Source organism: Geotrypetes seraphini, chromosome 16 (genome assembly GCF_902459505.1).
Source record: "Geotrypetes seraphini chromosome 16, aGeoSer1.1, whole genome shotgun sequence".
NCBI classification, from domain to species: Eukaryota; Metazoa; Chordata; class Amphibia; order Gymnophiona; family Dermophiidae; genus Geotrypetes; species Geotrypetes seraphini.
The window spans coordinates 31449674-31472055 of NC_047099.1; the positions used below are offsets into that span (position 1 = coordinate 31449674).

Here is a 22382-nt window from a genome sequence, read left to right on the forward strand (position 1 = left end):
GAAGGATGGGCTGTTTCATGGATCTTCAGCTGCCCACGAGACCCTGCATCTGATTAGAAAACTACTACTATTAATTATTTCTATAGCGCTACCAGATGCATGCAGCGCTGTACAGTCACAAAGAGTAAGAAAACAGTCCCTGCTTGAAAGAGCTTACAATCTAAACAGGCAAGACAGACAAACAGGATGTCATGGATACAGTTAAGGAGAACGGTTAATCAGCTGGCTGGGTTGGAGGGCAGAGGAGTAGGGTTAAGGATTGAAAGCTATATCAAAAAGGTGGGTTTTCAGTCTGCTTTTAGGGAAGGGAAGGGGCTTGACGGACAAACTTGGCTAATTTATTCCAAGCATAGGGGGCAGCTAGATGAAAGGAACAAAGTTTGGAATTGGCAGTGGAAGAGGAGGGCAAGGTTAAGAGTGACTTATCTGCGGAACGGAGTTCTCTGCCGGCAGATACCCAATCTCTCTACACACTTACCCTCATGATTCGGACGTTGTACATGCGGTTCAGTTTTTCACTTCTCTCATCTGAGCTATAGATGTCATTTTTCAGTTTGTTCGCTGCACGCGTGTAATCGCCACGAGCAGAGTACATCCAATGCAGGGTCAGACTGCGGGACTGCAGGGAAGAGAAACAGAGATCTCACCATTTTCAAGTTTAATATAAATTTGATTGATCGCTTATTCAAAATTTTAAGCGATGTACAAATCAGTAAAATTACAAAATTTAGGGGACAACAAAACAGATGACACAAACTAAATCTTGTAAGACATTAAAAACTAATATTACAAACGTATTAAAACAAAAGGAAAGAAAGGGAAGAGAAATACAAGTTGTTTGATAGTAAATAAGACATTTATGGGAAACTACACTGGGAAGGGAGAGATCATGTACTTCAGAGAAGTAAAGAAATGCAATTGAAATAAGGCTACTAGTTCATGGCCTTCATCTTTAGTTCACACAGGGACCTGTTGATGCTCCTTGCCTTCATCTTATACGAGAATATACCGGTTCCCAAAATGGCAACACAGTGCACACCCAGTGCAAAACAACGTAGTCTACACACAACTCCTATTTGTCTTTCCACAACTGGTTCCTTTATCTTTCATCAGTTGTCCTTTAAAAAAAAAAACCTCTTTTTAAAATCATTTTGATGTCTTGCTTTAAAATCTTTTGAGTGTTGCTTAGATTATTTGTGGCAAACTCCGTGCAAACGTATCTTAATGCAAAACAAATTTTCTACTACTATTTTCTACTATTAATTATTTATTTAGCGCTACCAGACGTACGCAGCGCTGTACAGAGTCACAAAGAAAAAGAAAGCAGTCCCTGCTTGAAAGAGCTTACAATCTAAACAGATAGGATGTCATGGATACAGTTAAGGGTAACGGTTAATCTGCAGGCTGGGTTAGTGGGCAGTGGGGATTGAAGGCCATATCAAAAAGTTGGGTTTTCAGTCTGTGTTTAAACAAGGGAAGGGAAGGGGCTTGGCGGACAAACTCGGATAATTTATTCCAGGCATAGGTGGCAGCTAGAGGAAAGGAACAAAGTCTGGAATTTGCAGTGGAGGAAAAGGGTACAGCTAAGAGTGGCTTATCTGAGGATTAACACTGTTTCAAGGCACTTTTTGAATACAGATCAATGACAGATAAAGGAACCAATTATGGAAAGACAAATAGAAGTCTTCCAGTTTGGATGCTATGGTCTATATTTCTCTCAGTAATTAAAGTATGCTTTGGTTCATTTCAATATTTATGCAACACGGCCACGTACTCTCTTAAACGTTCGCCAGCACAAGCAACATCTTCCACTTGCTGCTTGCACTGGCCTCGGGTCCCTTCTGACATCACTTTCTGTTTGCGGGACCGGGTCATGACATCAGAAGGGCGTCAAGGCCAGCAGCAGGTAGAAGAAGCTGCTCGCACTGGCGAACGAGGGACATAGGGAGCGGGGGGACATGCAAACGGCAGGAAGAATCGGGGGACACTCGAGTAGCATAGAAGAGTAGGGGGCCACCGCCCCAGCGCTAACCTCCTTTGCTACGCCATCACCCTCCATTCAAATGAGAACTAGAGAATGATGCGAAAACAAATTTTTCCCCATCCCCGCAGGAACTCAATTTCCACGCCCATCCCCACAAGTTTTGTCGCTGTTGCTGCTCCATTCCTGTAAGCTCTGCCTTAACCGCACAAGCCTTGAACACTTATGATTTTAAAGTGCTTGAGGCTTGTGCCAATGAGGACAGAGCTTGCAGAAACGTGGCAGAGACAGGAAAAGAACTCTCTGGGATGGAACTAGAAAATGAGTTCCCACGGGGACGGGGAAAAATTTGTCCCCGTGTCATTCTCTAATGAGAATCTGCTGGTATTCCTCATCCTCCACACACATAACACCACACTGATGTCTATCATCTTTAGCTCACATCAGAATCTACTGCCCTTAGCTCACACAAGACCCTGCTAGTGCCCTCACCTTCAATTCACTTGTGAACTCGTTGAATCGCACGATGTGCTGGAGCACCACCTCGCTGTAGCAGCTGTAGTCCAGTGGCAGGAGCCTATCGTGGGTCAGCCTCATAGCCAGCAGCCCCACCACCTCCGCAAGGCTCTTTGCCACGGCAGGCAGCCGACCCTGCACCATTTGGTTCAGGCGCTCGTAAGTGTCCAGTTTGGTGTTCAGGAACGGATATGTCTGGGCACCCTGGTGGCAAAGATACACAAGGAAATAAAGGATCAAAACTTGGCATTGATGGCAAAGGTTGCAGAGCTGTGGGTGGGTCTTGGTCCTGGAATAGCAGGGGGTGCCCACAGAGAAGAACGGAAGTGCACTGGTAGAGCTGTGTTTGGGTTCTCAATTATAGAATGGCAGAGTTATGCTGGGAGGTTCTCAATATTGGATTATCAATCAACATCACAGGGCAGAAATGAGGTGCATTGGCAGAATCTCAGCACTAGAAAAACACCGAGTGCATTGTCTTATTGGGCCAGACCGAAGGTCCATCAAGCCCAGTATCCTGTTTCCAACAGTGGCCAACCCAGGCCCCAAGTACCTAGTTAGATCCCAAGTAGTAAAACAGGTTGTATGCTGCTTATCCTAGGCATTTGCAGTGGAATTCCCCAAGCCAACTCAATAAAGGCCTATGGACTTCTCTTTTAGGAAATGATCCAAACCTTTTTTAAACCCCGCTAAGCTGATTTCACAACGTTCTCTGGCAACGAATTCCAGAGTTTAATTACACGTTGTGTGAAGAAATGTTTTCTCCGGTTTGTTTTAAATCCACTACTTAGTAGATTCATTGCATGTCCCCTAGTCCTAGTATTTTTGGAAAGAGTGAACAAGCAATTCACATCTACCCTTTCTACTCCACTCAGCAGCAGATCAGATTTGAAGTGCATTACCAAAATTATGTGAAGTGGAGGGAGGGAGGGTTGTCAGTACTAGAATATCAGGGAATATCGCAGGGCAGCAGTCAGATATACTGACAGAGATATGTGAACTGTATGTATGTGGGGGGAGGGGGGGTCTCTGAGTGGGAATGTATAAGAACCTACATAATTCTCTCATTTTCTCTCATTCATTGCTCACCTCTGTGAATGAGAATTCCACAGCAGGGACCCCTCCAAAGGCAGTGAATGCAAAGGCTCCACTATCTACGGACAGCGGTCGTATTCTGCACAGAGAAAGGACAACCTGGCATAAGAGGGCTGTTTACCATTTCTGTCCCACTTACAGGGTGCCGAACTACAAAGGTATAAGTATAGTTTTAAGCCAGCAAACAACAGACTAGTTTTCAAACACAAAATAACCGCTTACACTGAAATTTGGCTTCTTATGCAGCTAAAGTATGAAAGGTCTGTTAGGCACAAAAAGGAAGAGTTGAACAGCCAATTGCAAAATATGTACAGAGAACAAAAGGCGCAGTAGAGTAACTCAGTGGGCTCAACTTGGAGTTTTATTGCAAGTCAATCATATTAGCAGGTCAATCACACTACATTAGATAGAGTGTGAGCCGAAAAGACAAGACAGGGAAAAATGCTCGAGTACCTGAATAATTTGTAATCCACATAGAATTGTAGGATATGCAGAATATAAAATAACTAGTGTTTAAGCCCGTTACATTAACGGGTGCTAGAATAAATGTGTACAAGGAAGTGCTGAAAAGTCCTCAGCCCAACTAACTTTCTAAATTCTGAGCGTTACTTTGCCACTGTATCCCAAAAGAGTGTTCTCTTATTTTGTTAAGTGCCGATTTGCAGAAATTTAATTCTATGTTTTGACATTGCTTCTGATCATTGATTGAACCATTTCCACGTTATTTTCTTGGTTGGGATGAGAACTTGTCAGCTCCCCCTCGTAGTGTGAAGAGTGTCAGCGTCTAGTAACCAGAGCTTAGATTGTGATGTCATAATGCCTCATTCCACCAATAAGAGCCAACCTCAGTGATGTCACAATGGCTTGATTGTCCTATACTTGGCTGACTTTGATTGCATACAAGGGGGTAGTCCCAGCCGCTAAAACAGGCAAGCCGGCATCAGCTGTCAAAATATCAGCTGAGAGGGAATCCCCAACAACCCGACCGTCGGCGGCTCGGGGAATCCCTCCGTGGGCGGTTGGGGAAAACCGGGCTTCCCCACTGCTCCCAGCCGACTCGCGAGGCACCATCGGCGGGGAGCTCTGGGTGCCTGCAGCCGCTGCCGACGGAGCTCCTCCACCACACCGGCCTGAACACCGCTTGCACAGGCCGGCCGCGAGTGCCTCGCGCCTGGAGCACAATGAGCACTTTTTCCCTTTAGAAGTGCTCATTGCTCCATACGCGACCTAGCTATAAAAAAGTGCCGGTTAGATGAAAAAATACAGTAAAATACAGTTTTCTTAAAGGGAAACAACCCTCCAGACCAGCACTACCTCAGGATTTTTTTTTTTTTTTACAGAACAGACTCCACAGGCTCTCGAAGCAATATGCCTTGCTTGATTTAGGGGGCAAGGCTTACTGCTGAGGCTCCTCTAAAAAAATGTGGGGAGGTGGAGGAAGTGGGGGGAGGGACCCCGTTCGAGACCCGCCGGGTTTGACACCCCCGAGGTCGGACAAACCCCCAAACAGGGTCCGCCCAAGCTCCGTCCGGCCAAAAACAGGGACTATAAACCCCCTAAACAAATTCCAACAGCCCTACCAAGGGAGATGGGTACAGATCATATCAACACCTGCTGGAGATTGAAAGAAGACTGAGGGAAATAGAGAAGGGAGTATAGTATATACTGTCCCACAGTTTTGTTTTCAGTCTCCACCTGCTGGTCATGATTGGATATATACCCATTCGTAAAGATTAACCTCTACTGGTCTGGAGAGTGCTAAAGAATAGCTGTATTGGTGGTAAAGATTTAAAGTGACAGTGCACTTGGTAGTGGCCTTACTGGGTTGCGTGGATAATGTCACCCACACACACATGTGAGAACATTATGCCTGCTTGTCCTTGGGAAAAAATACATTACCAGCTCAGGGTTGAGCAAAGGCTTGATTAGCTCAAGCTGTATTACTTGATTGTTAAATTTTGATTTGGTCAGAGTAAAATCACTAGTGCTTAATTGTTTCTGGCTTTAACACTTACACATGGTTCTCCCACTTGGCACCTTGGGGTACCACCTGATCATAGATGCTCTGCCCACTCCTCTTAGGGCTATCCACCTGCATCAACCAGGAAACAAAAGTGGAGACACAAAGCATTAGGAACTGTGATTAAAGAATTGTGGGTGTCTGGGCCTGGGGCAGCACGTCACACCTCACCTGACGAATAACATTTTCAATAAGGCTCTTGAGCAAGGGGCTGGTTTTGGCCAACAGCGTCTCATCTCCTGAAAGGCAAAGACGGAAACATGAGTTGTGTCCAAGCAGTCCTGTTAAAGTCACATCTTACTTTATATCACAACCCCTCCATCCCCACTAGAAATCAAAAGTCCTTTTGTACTAGGCTGTTAATGTCAAATACCCAACTCCCTTCTCTGCTAGGAGTCAATATTTAAAAGACCATATCTGAATCAGAGAATCTCCTACCAGGATAAAGTCCCACTGAGCAGATAACAATCCAGATAAAGTTAGGAAGCAAAATGTCTGTTCTTACTTTATCTGGGTAGTTTTCTGGGTACTAGTCTGAATATTGCTGGTACTCAGTTAGTGCTAGTGATCAGATTATACCCAGATAGTCACCACTCATATCCAGATATGGTCTGGCACTGAATATCTGGGTACACAAAGTCCACCAGGGTTTTAAAAAAAATGCTGACCGCCATAAGGTCAATATTGTCCGAAAAGCTATTAAAGGGCAAGACAGAAGTTACTGCCAATGAAAGCAGATTCATCCTAGCTTTTTAATGTTGTTATGCAGAATTCTGCAATGGGAACAGAGATGCCACATTTCACCCATTAGGAACGCGTTACGCTCATTTGAAGGCTCTCTCACTCATGTTTGGTGCAATTGGTCTAATGACAGTTTGTCTAATGGTCAATTGGTCTAATGAACATAAGAAGATAAGAATAGCCTTACTGGGTCAATGATCCATCAAGCCCAGTAGCCCGTTCTCACATTGGCCAATCCAGGTCACTAGTACCTGGAAGGTGTAGCAATATTCCATGCTACCAATACAGGGCAAGCAGTGGCTTTCTCAATAACAGACTATGGACTTTTCCTCCAGGAACTTGTCCAAACCTTTCTTAAAACCAGCTACGCTATCCACTCTTACCACATCCTCTGGCAACGCGTTCCAGAGCTTAACTATTCTCTGAGTGAAAAAAAATTTCCTCCTATTGGTTTTAAGAGCACTTCCCTGTAACTTCATCGAATGTCCCCTAGTTTTTGTAATTTTTGACGGAGTGAAAAATCGATCCACTTGTACCCGTTCTACTCCACTCAGGATTTTGTAGACTTCAATCATATCTCCGCCTCAGCCGTCTCTTTTCCAAGCTGAACAGCCCTAACCGTTTTAGTCTTTCCTCATACGAGAGGAGTTCCATCCCCTTTACCATCTTGGTCGCTCTTCTTTGAACCTTTTCTAGCGCCACTATATCTTTCTTGAAATAAGGAGACCAGAATTGAATGCAATACTCCAAATGAGGTCGCACCATGGAGCGACACAGGTCTAAGGATACAATTCGTCTAAAGTAACACTTTGTCCTAAGAGACAATTCATCTAATGGACAATTTGTCTAAAACTTAAACAGTCAAGTCATACTTTTGTCATATGGTAAAATATCTGCGCAGTCTTCTTACCCAGAATGGCGTTATCTAGGCTGATATAGGCCGCAGCCTTCAGGTGTAACATGGTGAGATACCCCTGGAATCAGAAGAGAGAGACAGGTGAGGGGGGAGGGGCAGATGGAGTGCGAAGAGCACCACTCAAACCCTGAAGAGAGAAGACCATGTGATGGATAGTTACTAAAGACATAGGCAAAGAGCCTCTCATACAACAATCTTTAGAATCAGCCACATTAGGAAGAGTGGTTAGTTTAGCAATTATGAAGGGTACCAATGTCACTAGGAGCCCCCCCGCCACCCAAAGCTAAGAGTGGTTCTCATTCAAATCTGAATCCAAAATTTGGAAGTAGTGACTGTGATCGTATGAATCTGTAATGCTATTATGTGGTGGGTTTTCTTCCACACAGCATCCAATACCAAGAAAAGATAAAACACTAAAATGTTTTTCCTCTAGTCAGGATGGAAATAAGAGAGACTGTGTTTTTGCCACCAAGTGCTGGCAAGGAAAAAAACCCAAACAAACAGAAGCTAAAGAGAATTGGGAGAGACTGAGAAAGGAGGGATGAATTTATAGTCAACTGCTGAAATCAACTAACCAAGGATTTTTTTTTTTTTCTTGTATCCCTACGAAACATGTTTTATGTTGGATGTGAAGTGCTTAGAAGCTGGCAGAAAAAAAAGGGAAGGAAGATGGCCAAGTGAAAGAAAGAGGAGAGAAGGAAATTATAGAGACAAATGGATAGGGAGAGAGAGAGAGAGAGAAGAGGAGGGGGAAAAGAAGAAAATCCCAGAAAAACTAGGTGGGTTTTGAAAGAAGAATGGGAATGATGACCTTAAGTCTGTGATGAAGGAATAATACTGTGCAGAGTTCAGCGACATTCTGCTTTGATCTGAGTGGAAAGTTGAGCAAGGAAGAAATATTCTTTTCCTCCTTACCCTTACTCACACTCCTCTTGACAAAGGCCATTACCTCAAGCCACTCTGTAGCGCCAACGCTGCCAAATTCCCCAGCATCCCAGCTGACAAACAGGAGACTCCTTCTCAGGTGAAACCCTGGCATGGAAAGGGGAGGAACTTTATAAAGCGACCAGCAGCACCCACCACAACATTCCTTCTCCCACTCAAATGTCCTATTCAGCTCTTTTCCTATAATTCAGTATTTCTCAGCCTTGTCCTGGAAGAACACAAACTGTCGGGTTTTCAGGATCACCACAATGAATATGCGTGAGAGAGATTTGTATACACTGCATCTCCAGACTCGTGCACAGTCAGTGTGGCTATCTTAAAATCCAGAATGGTCATGCGTGCCTCCAAGACAGGACAGAGAACCAGTATTATAGGTTATCAGATAGTTCCAAGCCATCAGGGATAGACATTTTCCTAGAAAATGGCAGGGATTATCTCTGGGCCCAGTTGACAACCCCAACAAAATTCCGTTGCTTCCTGTATTATTAGAGTTACCAGTGAAAAGCAGGGGACAGTGGCACTGACAGTACATAGGGGGAGGCAGAAAGCCTAAATCTATTATGGATAAGCATACTGGCCAAGATGTAGATAGCTGAAGTTGTGTGGCCTTACTCCACTGTCTTTCCTCCTCCCACCTAGGGTTAACAGACATCTGGATTTACCTGGACAGGTCCTCTGTCTGGACGGCTTCTCAAAACCTGGCACTTTGTCCGGGTTTTGATAAGCTTCTAGCTTGGGACCGCATCGGGAGGGCATTTGCACATGGAACGTGGTGACATCACACGCATGCATGTGACCTCATCACGTCATACCTGCACACGCGCAGATGCCCTCCTGACCCAGCTCTGAGCACAAGAACAGGCTGAGGGGGGCGGGGCTGGAGGCAAGGCTGGGTAGAACAGGGCAGGCCTGGGGGCAGGGCCATGGATCCCACCATACGACACTACCACTCCCCCTGATGGATACTCCCTCACATTGTCAGAACTACTTTAACATAGGTAGCTCCTTCTTAAGGGGAAGTGATACGGGCAGGAGGAGTCAGGGAAGCAGCTGCCAGGAAGTATTTAAGGCAGGGCCAGAATTAGGTTAGAGAGGCCCCAGAATACTTCTTGACTTCAGCATCCAGACATTCTGCTTGGCTGAGGTAAGCCAACTCTGGGGTACTAAATACATGTGAGCTTTTTCTAAGGTCCGACTAGGACCACTCCTTGCTACCTGTTTTGAAGAAGACTTTTGCAGTCAGTGTTTGGAGCATGGCAGTGCCAGCTCCAGGCTCAGCTCAGGACTGTTGTTTCCAAATCAAGGGAGTGAGTTTTTTCTGTGTGCCCGATCCTGTGAAGCAATAGGATTCAGGGAGTTTTGTGTTTTAGATCAATAAAGAACATAACATAAGAATAGCCTTACTGGGTCAGACCAATGGTCTATCAAGCCCAGTACCCTGTTCTCACGGTGGCCAATCCAGGTCCCTAGTACCTGGCCAAAACTTTTCTGCACTATTGCTAGTCACGTCTGACTGTGTATTTATAGACCCAAAAACCCAAACCCTGCTCACACAGTTACAGGACCATTAGCAAAATAGCTTACCATTCTTCACCAAAGCAACAAAAGTGCGTGCCAGTTCCAGCAGAATGGCAGAACCCACTCCAGACTTTGCAGCTCCTGGGCCCCACGAATCCCGCTGAGCTCCAATCACAATATAGTGATCTGTAAAGATGACAGAATCCCATAATTATCCCATCCCTTGGCTATTTTCCCTCCTTCCCTTATTTCTACGTCTGCTGGTCATCTGCCCTCTGGTAATACAGCCATCAAAGTTGTCACAGGTCACAGTTGTCATATGGCCATGTTACTCCATTTTCAATTTGCCGCTACCTGCAGGTGATTCAGAAGGTTTGCACTCACCAGGCTCCACCTGTCCCTCAAGGCATCCAAAGATGTTGTTGATGATGACAGATGACTTGTAATTATTCACCTGGAGCCGGACCTGCTTTCTGGGATCAGTGAAGTTGGAGCCCAGACGATATGGGGTCCTCCATTCCAGTGGGGCAAGAGGGCCTGACAAAGCACTGAAACAGGAGGAAGATAGGAATGTCATGATGGATGTTCTGTTCCTCTGTAGAAAACAAACAGTGAAGGAAGACTCTGGTGTTCAGTATCTTTTATTGGTATATCATGACTTGACACAATTGTGTTTTGGCCCAACCAGGCCTGCCTCAGAAGTCTTTAGACTCCCGAGGCAGGCCCGGTTGGGCTGAAACACGATCGTGTCAAGTCATGATATACTCATAAAAGATATTGAACACCAGAGTCTTCCTTCGCTGTTTGTTTTCTAATTTCCAAGCTTTGGAAAGTAACCATCTCCTGTTTCCTAGGGATGTTCTGTTCCTCTGACATGTTCTTCTCTAACTGAACATAGAAAGCCAGTTCTACTTGCCAAACAGGACATCAATTCTCTTTATCACCAATGAGCAACAGTCAATTAATTTTGCCAAGGGTGACAACTAGAAAATGTTAACATTGGATCAGGGTTGGCCCTGTGCATGAGTGGCAGTGTTCTTCAAGCATGGTCCCACTTTTCAGCCCCACAATGAGTCTCTGCACATGACCCTGCATGCCCCGCAGAGGCCACCCCAGCACTAGGTAGCAGGCCTGCTGATCAAGAAAGGACAATCTAGCACTCACTTTGTGAGTACTCTTTCCAATGCAAATGATTAATGAGCACACCTTATCAATGCATGACATTCATCAGTATGGACCAGTTGGTTCCTATCTGCATCGTCTACTAAATTACTCTATGCTAGGCACTTCCTTCTGTAGGTGATAGGAATTTCAGGCTTTCCACACTTGGCAGCAGCCTGAGATCGCATTCTTACATTATGAAGCAATGTGTTTTTCCTGTTATTTCTGTGCCAATTACAATGAGAAGAGACAGACAGAACAGAGCATCACCTTAACAGCTTCATGGCAGCATTGGCACTGATGGGCTGGGCCAGAATTTTTGGAAGACCTGAAGATTCGATGGGAGGGAACTGGGTGTGATTGAAGGATGGAAACCCTGGTGTGAATGGGTCCCCGGTGCCCATGTGTACCTGTGGGGCCAGAGAAAAGAAAAATGATTAATGTAGCAAGAATAAGGTTAACGTATGGCTCCAGAAAAAAGAGGATGGATTGAAACATCCGGGTTTTACTTTCATTGAAAGCAATGGAAATAAGGAGGACAAACTGAGACATCTGGGTTTAATTCCACTGAACGTACTGGAAGTGAAACCCGGATGTCTCAATCCGTCCTCCTTTTTCTGGAGCCATATGGTAACCCTAAAGGAACGTATTAGAGAAGGTAATTAATCAATGTAGGCCAGCATTTTGCAGGCCTCTGTCTTAGCTGTAAGGAGACACCTAGGGCTGTTTAAACTCGCCCAAGGCCACTTCCGGGTGAAACCATGCTCACGTGATTGGCTCAGGCATGGATAGGAAAGTAAAGCTTGGCAGCCCTGCAAATTAAAAAAAAAAAAAGACCCCCGAATTAAAAGACAGCAGAAGGGATGCCCACTCCTTCTTGCCACCGGGGTCCTTGTCCCCCTGAAATCCCCAGCAGGAGGGGGGCCCATTCCCTCCTGCAGCCAGTGATTCCCAACACCCCTGGCAGGAGGGTTGCCCACTCCCTTCAACCACCAGTGATCCCCAACACCCCAGAGAACCCCACCTGACACCCTCTGCAGTTTGGATGCCCACTCCCTCCATCTACCAGTGATCCCCCCAACATCCCCCATACTTTTCAGATGATGGCTGACTGGAGGATTGCCTACTCTTTCCGGCCGGCAGGCCCGCCTTGCCTCTTCAAAATGGCAGGCCTTCCCCATCCTGGGATGCACCGGGGAGGGGCCTCTGATTGGCCCAGGTGCTTAAACGCTAGGCACAGTTCCTCCCACTCTTTACTGGCAATTCTCTGCACAAATATCATGCATATAATTTGCATGCTATTATGCTGAGAATCGCCTGTAAATTAAAAGTCACTCCCACTACATCAACTCGCTGGATTTTACCGATGGGTTTTGAGAATTTGGCTCTCGGTGCCGGATTAGGAAGAGCAGTTTCAGGAAGTCAATACTGTCTCTTGTGCTGTGTCCGCCTGCTACTTGCTTTCATATCCTCTCTGGTTTTTATTATGCTGCTTTGATTTCTTATTCCAAACTATTCTACAGGATGTTGTAAATTGCCTTGGTGTCATAGGTAGAAAAACCGTATATTAAAATTTAAAAACCAAATATTCTATGTCCCCTGGAATAGAGAGTCTGGGCACAGTCCCTAAGCAACAGCCATGGATAGTTTTGAAAACTATGGTTTCCAATTAGGAAATGTGGGTTTTAAAGCTAAAATTAAACTGTAATTTTCCTTTTATGTCCAATAGGGCCTCCATCCTTGCTTCCACTTATTGCTTACATGTCCGTATATGGCTGTGCTCCGGGGCAGCCTCTGTCCCTGAACATCCAGAAGGAAGTCAGATGGGTCCGGGTAGATCAGTACACCAGTAGCCCCAAAGGCTTCGGCATTAGCAACCTGTGGATTCGAGAGGAAGAAGGAAGAAGGCAGAGGAGGAGACAGTGAAAGAGGAGGAAACGATTTTAGGAGAAAGAGATGGAAGAGAGAGAAGGAAAAAGAGGGATGGCGATAGAGAGAGAGGAAGAGAGTGAGAAAAATGAGAGAGTTTAAAAGGAAGGGGAAAAAAGTAAAGAGGATGAGAGGGAGAGCGAGAAGTCAGCATTCATTCTCTGTTTTCTTCTGGGAGAAAAAAGTGGTGGAACCTATATATAATGTGATCAATAACAATATATACCACCACAAATATAGGGATAGATATCCAGATCCGGTTGGTGGCAGTGGGCGTGTTTTATTCTTGGATATTCAATGCCAAGCCATGTCTGGGCCCCAGCTCTGAATATCCATGTTTAGGCAACTGGCTGTCTCTTATTATGTTAATCAGGTTTTCTATTCTGCGTTTATCTATTCAGTTCAAGGTCAGATTACATTACAAGAGGTTGGGTCAGTTACAATGGGCAGTTTGACACGGACATTCAATAGAGTTGCTGGTACAGGTAGATCAGTACAGTTAGATCATAGTTACAAATTCAAGTAGGTGATATTCAGCGTTTAACCACCTTAGCAACACCGCATAAAGATAGTATTGACCTTTATGCGGTCTGATTTGGCTGCTTAACTTATGCGATTAAGTACTGAATATTGGCACATAGGGTTACCATATTTTTCTCCGGGAAACCCCGGACACGTGACGCCACCCCTGTCTGCCCCAAGCCCCGTCCCCACAAAGCCTCCGCTCTTCTTCCGGACAAGCTCCTGCCGCATCTGGAGGGCCTGGAGCATGCATGGATGTGTATGACATCATCCGCGCATGCTCAGAGGCCCTCCGAAGGCGGCTGAAGCTCGTCGAGGCTTTCCAAAACACGGACAAATGCCAGGTCTTGGAAAGTCTGTCCAGGAGCCCGGACAGTCCTCTAAAAAGATGGCATGTCCCAGTTTTCCAGGACATTTGGTAAAAGTGCCAACTCTGAACTAACACCACCCACAAACAAAGGCATAGTAAGTGGGGAGGGGCAGACTGCCCTGGACGCCGTCTTCACAGGGGCGCCAGTGTCTCTCCTCTCCCCAAGTACCTCTTTAAATGTTTGCCGGCATAAGCAGCATCTTCTACCTGCTGCTCACGCCAGCCTCAGCTCCCTTCTGACATCATTTCCTGGTCGCAGGACCAGGATGTGATGTCAGAAGGGAGCCGAGAGTGACGCAAGCATCAGGTGGAAGATGCTACTCAACACCAGCGAACATTTAAAGAGGTAAGTGGGGAACGCTCACACAGCGGGGAAGAGTAGGGGCGCACAGCAGCGAGGCCGGGTACTACTGCCCTGTGCGCCAACCTCTCTCACTTTGCCACTGCCCACAAATTAAGACAGCTCTGTGCTGATATCCAACGGCACTAACTGATTAAGTGCCGTCGAATAGCAGCAGATAGCTCTGCCCAGGCTATTAGTCCGCCAGGAGCCTCTTCTGGCTGCACAAATCGCTTTGAATAGCAACCGGATAATTATTGCTCATCCAACAGCTCCCCAAAGCTCCTCACCTTCTCAGCGAAGTTAATTTTCCCCACTTTCACTATCACCAGTTGGCCCTTGGGGCTGAGGCCTTGGTCCTGTAGCAGCTGAAAGTCCTCCTTATCGCCGTAGTTGGCATAAACCAGCCCTCCCTGCAGCAAGCAAGAAGAACGACTTAGGTACAGGCAATGAAAGGCATGTCAGTGTGTCCACGGCAACTCACTAAAGCAGGCAGTGGCCACCAACCAAATCAGTCGATGACATCATACGGCTGGAAACACGTAGGCCAGGATTCTCTAATCGGTGCCGTTGTTGGCAGCCGCCTTAAAAGCAATCGCCGATTGTTTGTCATTCACGTGATGGCGCTGTTTAGAGAATTGCGCCTACTTTTGATGTGACTTGCACCTCCTTACTCGCCTACAGCGGTTTTAGGTGCTATAAAGTACTTACAGAGGCACAATTCTGGTGTCTATTTTTTAGGCGCTGGAAGGCGCCTTGAAAATCAATTTAAAACATTGATTAAATGATATTTTTCACTAAGCTTGGGTGCTTTACCGGCACCAAAAGTACCTTTTTTTTATTATCGATATTTTATTGAAATTTTTCAAAAAGTACACAGCAAATTATAGAACCTGACACTGCTTAGAGAATCTGGACCTTAATACCGTATACTCAAATATAAACCAAGATTCTGGGCTCCTGCGCCCCTTACTGTGCCACTGCTAAGTGCAGAGCATCACCACAGGAATACTGAATGAGAGCTCCAAATTCAAAGGGTTTCTGTAGTGGAACTGCAAAGGATGAAGTATCTTGAATTATTGACTTCTATATAAGATGTGCGTGTGGTACCTGGATGTAAACCACTTGGTATAGAAGCAGTATATAAGAAATGTAAATTAATAAATACATTTTATATACCGTGGCACTGCCAGTGGCACTGTAGGGGCAATAAACATCTGGATCCTCTATTGTCACCTCCTCATGGATGGCCCCACTCCTGTCTATAAACTGCAGGGAGTTGGGGTTTGTCCTATGCAAGAGAAGAAAGGACAGGTGAGATACAGGTGACGGAGGCCGTCTATCACCAAATAAAAGAACAGAATCATAGCTAGGGTTACCAGATTTTCTTTCGGGGAAAATGCGGACCCATGGTCACGCCCCCCCCAGGATCACCCAATTCTGCCTCTTTCCTGCCCAGTCCCACCCCCCCAGATGGCATCTGCACATGCGCGGACATGACACAATGACATCATGCACACGCATACGACATCACCTGGTTGCGCCCGCGCGCATGCCCCTTCCCGACACAATTATGTTGGGAAGCTTTTCAAAACCCAGACAAAGTGCTGGGTTTTGAAAAGCCATCCAGACTCCCGAACTTGTCCTCAAAAGGAAGAAATGCTCGGGGAAATCCCGCCGTCTGGTAACCCTAACCATAACCCCAGAGACTCTCATTCCATTGTTTCCCTCTCGTCGTCCAGAGTGGCTTTAAGCAGTTCAGTGGCATAGCCACTGGTGGGCCGTGGGGGCCTGGGCCCCCCCCAGAACTACAGCACCCCTTTGCTCATACCTTTGCTGGCTGGGATACCAAAGCCCCAGCAGCCAAATAAATACAGTGCTGCTGCCTCCCCCTCCTCCTTGTGCCGCTTATTTCATTCAGAAGTCAGCAGCAGGGGGGATAGAGGAAGAGATGAATGCGTTGTCTCCCCAGTTCGCCACTTAAGAACCCTGACCGTAATCATATCCTGCTTCTAGGCCCAATCATCAAGTAATCGTACTGAGAGACCATGCATAACTTAATAAGGCTTACGACTAGCCGGCAGGACAGGAGCACAAAAATGTACGTACCGTTCAGCAGATGAAAAAATTCTTTGTGCTACACAGTGTACCCGCCCCCACTGCGGTATTTAAACCTAAGAAAGGCGGGAAAACAAACGTAGCTCGGATACAGCTCGGATGCTGTGGAGAAAGGAACAGAAATGGATCTACGATCTTAAAACTCTTCACCCTTATGGCCTCAATAATGAAATCGAGTGGGTGGCGTTCCTCTGATCATGTCTGATTCCTGTGAACTATTTCTGAAGTTTTTTGCATTGTACTCTGTTTTCAGTGTAATAGTGATGTCATCACGTTTGCTACGTTTGTTTTCCCGCCTTTCTTAGGTTTAAATACCGCAGTGGGGGCGGGTACACTGTGTAGCACAAATAATTTTTTCATCTGCTGAACGGTACGTACATTTTTGTGCTCCTGTCCTGCCGTCTAGTCGTAAGCCTTATTAAGTTATGCATGGTTTTGTGGCTATTAGAAGGTGTCAGCCCATCTCTATTGCATTTTTTGATTCTGTTTTTTGCATTTCAGATCTTCCATTTAAATGTTACATGGTTGTTAATTTGTAAGCAAGCTAATCAGCCAGACGGGGTCTCCTGAAGTAGACACCGAAACGGGGCCACGTCGGGACCCTGACAAGTACCTTTTTTGAGAATTCACTATATGAATGCAAAGTTTTTAGTGCTTACCTGAATGCAGAAATTTTGATTGTTTTTTTAAAACGTTTTTGAATGCTTTTTGCACTATTAGTGAGACATATATACTTTACAATTATTCATACCTTTGAGTTGGACTCGTTTGTTATGAAGCAATGATTGGAAAATAAACTCTTTTTCCCAAGAGGGGGTTACCTCCTCCTCTTTAGAGTTTTATACCTCTGAGCTGTATTTTAGCACAACGGGTCCTTCTCGTGGTTTGAGTTACCATTACAGAGTCGGTTTGCTTTTGTTTACACAGTATCTTTTCTGACTCTTTTTGTTACATTGTCCCTGTTGATAGTGGAAACACATTTACCACATACTCGGCAAGTATACAACTGCCTAATAACACTATCCTTAGATGGTACCCACAGTTCCTTACAGTAATAGCCTTCTAAGCTCTTTCCCTGATTGAACAATACGATTGTTTCATACTTGAGAGCAAGGAAGAAGCAAAAGCACCAAGAACGACAGGACGATAATAAATGAAAAGGTCATTTCCTAGCAAAACCCAACAATGGCCTGTTTTGGCAATATGGCCACATCAACGTCATATTAAATAAACTGACATAGGTGTTCTAGAAGGATGGAAATGTTTCTTGCATTTAGACTAAGCTTCGTCAACTAAATTGGTTAGCGTGCCTTAGTAAAAGGACCCTTATATTCAGCTTAATCTTCCCACCTATCCAACCCCCAATTTATAAAATTGCGTCGTTGGGCCAATTCTCTGATTGGATAGTGCAACAGGTTTATTGAATATGACCTTTGATGTGGTAGGCTTATTGTTGAAACATGGCTCATGACAGATGAAAGCGCCTCTTTCTCTGTTACCAGGGCTTTATGTTAAAAAGTGTTCCTGTAACGTACAGGTATGTCTGCTGTGGCCTCACCTGTTTGGGAATTGCAGGGGCACGTAGTGACTGTCTGCCCAAGTGTGGTCTAGCTTGTACTTGTTGAAAGAGGTCATCATCTCATAAGCCAGTGAATTTATCTCATCCGAGCCAGCTGGGTGGTTTATTCGACTGACTCGCCTACAGGAAAAAGGATGCAAAAGATGGATAGATTTAGGCCTATTTCATGTCAATGGACTGGTTCTCTCCTGACCCATATCAGTGCAAAGAAGCTGAGCCACCCTTGGTTTTAGAGAATGCCACGGGGACAAATTTTTCCCCATCCCCACAGGAACTCATTTTCCCGTCCCCGCCTCATTCCTGCATGCTCCATCCTCATCTGCACAAGCCTCAAACACTAAAATCATATGTTTGAGGCTTGTGCAGTTAAGGCAAAGCTTACAGGAATGGGGCAGGGACAGCAACAAAATTCATGGGGACGGGATGAGAAAATTGAGTTCCTGTGGGGACGGGGACAAATTTGTCCCCGTGTCATTCTCTGCCACGCAATGACATCACTTGCACGTGCGAGTGCGCACGATATCATTGTGTCACATTTTCGGATGCCTTCTTGCCCAACCAGAGCAAGCAGCGAGGGTGGGGCTAGGGCGGGATTAGGGGCAGGACTGGGGCGTAACGGGGCAGGGATGGATGGGCCTGGGGGCGGGTCTAGATTTTACAAATGTAAAATCTGGCAACCCTATCTTAGGCCATCCCTGATTGACACACAAATCCCCTCATCTATTATTTTCTGATCATTGCTTTGCATGGTTGGGACCAGAATCTGCCAGTGTTCTAGGAAAATCCTCCCACTAAGGTGACCAAATAATTCTAGATTGAATTGGTGCTGGTTGTAGCCATCAACACCCACCCAAGAAGGTTTATAACCCCGCTATTCTTATGGAAATCAGTGCTGCCTATCCCTGAGTGCAGTGAGATCAAGTCTAGAGCTGAGTAAGCTTGTCCATACAATCTAGAGTTGTGTGGCCACCTTACTGTCTGCAGGCTTATTTGTGGCTCATGAAGGTGAAGAACTCACTTGATGGTCTTGCCAAGTTGCTCCTCGCTAGTGAGGTACTTTTGGAACATCAGTTTCAGATCGGCCCAGTATAATATTGTCTTCTTCATGGACTGGTCTGGCTCATCACTGACCACCAGGTACTCAGCATGAGGGGCTACACAAGATGGGCATGATCCAGTGGCCAAGTAGCCAAAGAGGAAGGCTGATGATCACAGACAAGATGGGAAGTCAGCAGCATCAGGTCCAGAAAGTCAGTGGTTTTCCCCAACTTTACACTGGTCATGAATTTCAGGAGACCCACAATGCATATTTATGCATTAACAAATAGGTATCCATCAGATATCTCACAAAAGTATGGTCTGTCTCTCATGTGCTGAAAAGCTTCAAAAATGCAGACTGAAGCTTTTCAGCGCATGAGGGACAGACCATACTTTTGTGAGATTCAGCTTAAGGGTCTTCAGAAGACGCTATTGCAAAATGCATTAGGACCCAGAGGGAAGGGGTAAAACGCGGACCTCACAGATCTAAACCCGCACGTCCTTAAAAATCTGAGGTCCGTGCCACTTGTAGCTTCTGGCTCTGACAGACCTCGATGACAATTTAGCGCTGACGGATCCGTCTCAGCATAGGGAGGGAAAAGTATTAGGATCTGTCAGCGCTAAAATGTCATCGAGGTCTGTCAGAGCCAGAGACTATAAGTGGCGCGGACCTCAGATTTTTAAATTTACTGAAAACAAACACAAACGAGAATGAACAGCGCCCAGAAAGTCAGGTTTAAGCAGACCCCCATAAGCAGGGTGGGACAGGGATATAGCAAGCACAACCACCTCTCACTTTCTTTTACCAGGAAACCGGTTTAAAGGATTCGTTTTAGAGCCGCTCCAGCACTTAGGGCCTGATTCTCTATAGCACGTTAAAGTTAGGCATCGGTAGACGTGGTGCCTCCACCTAACTATACAATGGTAGAGCAAGTTAAAAAAAAAAAAAATTAGACGTGCTGTACTAATACGCCTACTTAGGGAGCATGAAGGCGCTTAACGATGTGTAAGCGCACAGAAGGCGGGCAGAGTTGGAGCTTGCACCGGAAGTTGCTGCACGCACTTACGTGTTGCTATGCGCCTCTGGACTTGCGTGGCAGGCATGTGCAATGTAGGCCTGCAAAATGGTAGCCTACATTTCACATGCCTATAAAAAAAACTGTGGGCGTGATTCTATAACGCGCGCCTAGCAATTGATTGACAACCATGCGCCTGCACACCTGCAATGTAGGCGCGCTATAGAGAATCAGGCCCTTAAGTCTCTGGCTCCGACAGACCTCGATGACATTTTTAGCGCTGACGGATCCTAATACTTTTCCCTCCCTATGCCGAGATGGATCCGTCAGCGCTAAATTGTCATCAAGGTCTGTCAGAGCCAGAAAGTACAAGTGGCACAGATCTCAGATTTTTAACCCTTTCAGGACCATAAGGATCGTAGGCCAATTTTTGTGGTTTTGATGACATTTTTATGGTAAAAAGGGCTTGCAGATGCCAAAAAATTGATTTTTTTTGTGAAATAGCATTATTTTTTTTTTAAAAAAATCACACTTCTGGCTTATGGACAGTGTGGCAAGTGAATCTTCTCGTCAATCTGGCAACGACGCTAATGAATGAATGTCGGAACCAGTTTGTTTACATAAAGGCAGTATCCTATGGAATCCGTACATATCAAATTTAGAACTGTAGACTATCCCAATCAAAATTTATAGGATTTTAAAGTTATGGGACAAATATGTCCCTTGGTCCTGAAAGGGTTAAGGACGTGCGGTTTCTAGATCCGTGAGGTCCGTCAGGTCCGCGTTTTACCCCTTCCCGGACCCAGAGCCTGTAGAAACCTAACAAAGCAAATAAGATAAGTCTTTGCTATTATACATTTTGAGCTGTTGCCTAACATAAATATTGGTGCGACGAGAGAAAGCTTATATGGCAGCTAAAGTACCAGTTTCTGAGCACCGTTTGGCACTTCAGATAAGCTTTGCTTGATATTGCTTTTAAGATTTCTTTTTTTTTCTGGGCTTCTTCAGCTCTTTGAGGGGGACTTATTTCAACTGTTTTCTTCCACCATCTGTGTGGTGAGTCTAAATGGCTTGCCAAAAAAAAAAAAGAGGACTCTACTCCCGATATTTTTCAAGGAAACGAGCGCCACCCGACTGACTTAGAGACCCGCCGCCGGAGCCCTTCTTCTAAGGTAACTTCCGGGTTTTTGCAAAAAAAAAACCAAAAAAAAAAACCGGAAGGTACGTCAGAAGACAGCGCTGTGGGGCGCGCGATTGGTCGGAAAGCGCGCCAACGAGCGGCGGCACGAGACGCACGCCTGGCCGAGAGAGCGAACGAGGGAAAGCGGTGGAACTGACAGAGCAGGGGCTGAGCTGTGTAAAAGCGCCGGACCCGCCGCCCCCCACCCGACGTCGGAGAGGAAGTTCTAGATAGGGCGTCGGGGAAGTAGGGAGAATTCGGCCACGGTGGCGGCTTGAGAACCTGTTCCCCGACGGCGGCGGTGGCTTGAGGTGGGGGGGGGGCATAAAGAAAGAAAGGAGGGCAGGGAGATAGAAAGAAAGGGGGCATGGTGGCAGAAAGAAAGGGAGACAGGAAGACAGAAAGAAAAACAAAGAAAGGGGGCATGCAGACAAAAAGAAAGAAAGGGGGACAGGGAAACAGAAAGAAAGAAAGAAAGGGGGGCATGGAGACAGACAGAAAGAAAGAAAGGGGGACAGGAAGACAGAAAGAAAAACAGAAAGAAAGGGGGCATGCAGACAGAAAGAAAAAAAGGGGGACAGGGAGACAGAAGAAGGAAAGATAGAAAGGGGTCATGGAGACAAAGAAAGAAAGGAGGCATGGTGGCAGAAAGAAAGGGAGACAGGGAGACAGGAAGACAGAAAGAAAAACAAAGAAAGGGGGCATGCAGACAAAAAGAAAGAAAGGGGGACAGGGAAACAGAAAGAAAGAAAGAAAGGGGGGCATGGAGACAGACAGAAAGAAAGAAAGGGGGATAGGAAGACAGAAAGAAAAACAGAAAGAAAGGGGGCATGCAGACAGAAAGAAAAAAAGGGGGACAGGGAGACAGAAGAAGGAAAGATAGAAAGGGGTCATGGAGACAAAGAAAGAAAGGAGGCATGGAGACAGAAAGAAAGGGGGCATGGAGACAGAAAGAAAGAAAGGGGGGACAGGTAGACAGAAAGAAAGGGGGCATGGAGACAGAAAGAAAGGGGGGACAGGGAGACAAAAAGAAAGAAGGGGGCATGAGACAAAGAAAAAAAGGGGGCATACAGACAGAAAGAAAGAAAGGGGGACAGGGAGACAGAAAGAAAGGGGGACAGGAAGACAGAAAGGGGGGAAAGGAGACAGAAAGAAAGGGGGGCATGGAGACAGAAAGAATGAAAGGGGGGCAGAGAGACAGAAAGAAAGGGGGCATGGAGAGAGGATGAAAAAGTTGGGGAGGGAATGGATTGTGGCAGGTGGCAGGGAGTAGGTAGAGAGAGAGGAAGAAAAAGTTGGACTCATGGAAGGACAGAGATGTTGGTTGGAGGAGAGGAAGCATGCATGAGATACAAAGAAGGGAAGAAATATTGAATGCACAGTCAGAAGAAAAAAGT

The 22382-nt window shown here is 45.8% G+C and overlaps 1 protein-coding gene across 1 annotated transcript in view; it reads right to left on the reverse strand.

Moving 5' to 3' along the window:
• The window catches only part of TFR2 (transferrin receptor 2), a 47818-nt gene that overhangs the window by 6365 nt on the left and 19071 nt on the right, over window positions 1-22382 (reverse strand). The window contains exons 4-18 of the mRNA XM_033924155.1: window positions 18770-18953; window positions 17731-17871; window positions 15234-15345; window positions 14345-14467; window positions 12655-12771; window positions 11164-11303; window positions 10117-10280; window positions 9799-9918; window positions 8219-8301; window positions 7264-7327; window positions 5784-5851; window positions 5608-5684; window positions 3587-3671; window positions 2474-2701; window positions 479-619 (exon numbers count right to left, since the gene is read on the reverse strand). Coding sequence (XP_033780046.1) covers window positions 479-619; window positions 2474-2701; window positions 3587-3671; window positions 5608-5684; window positions 5784-5851; window positions 7264-7327; window positions 8219-8301; window positions 9799-9918; window positions 10117-10280; window positions 11164-11303; window positions 12655-12771; window positions 14345-14467; window positions 15234-15345; window positions 17731-17871; window positions 18770-18953 — 1847 coding nt within the window. The remainder of the gene's footprint in view (window positions 1-478; window positions 620-2473; window positions 2702-3586; window positions 3672-5607; window positions 5685-5783; window positions 5852-7263; window positions 7328-8218; window positions 8302-9798; window positions 9919-10116; window positions 10281-11163; window positions 11304-12654; window positions 12772-14344; window positions 14468-15233; window positions 15346-17730; window positions 17872-18769; window positions 18954-22382) is intronic.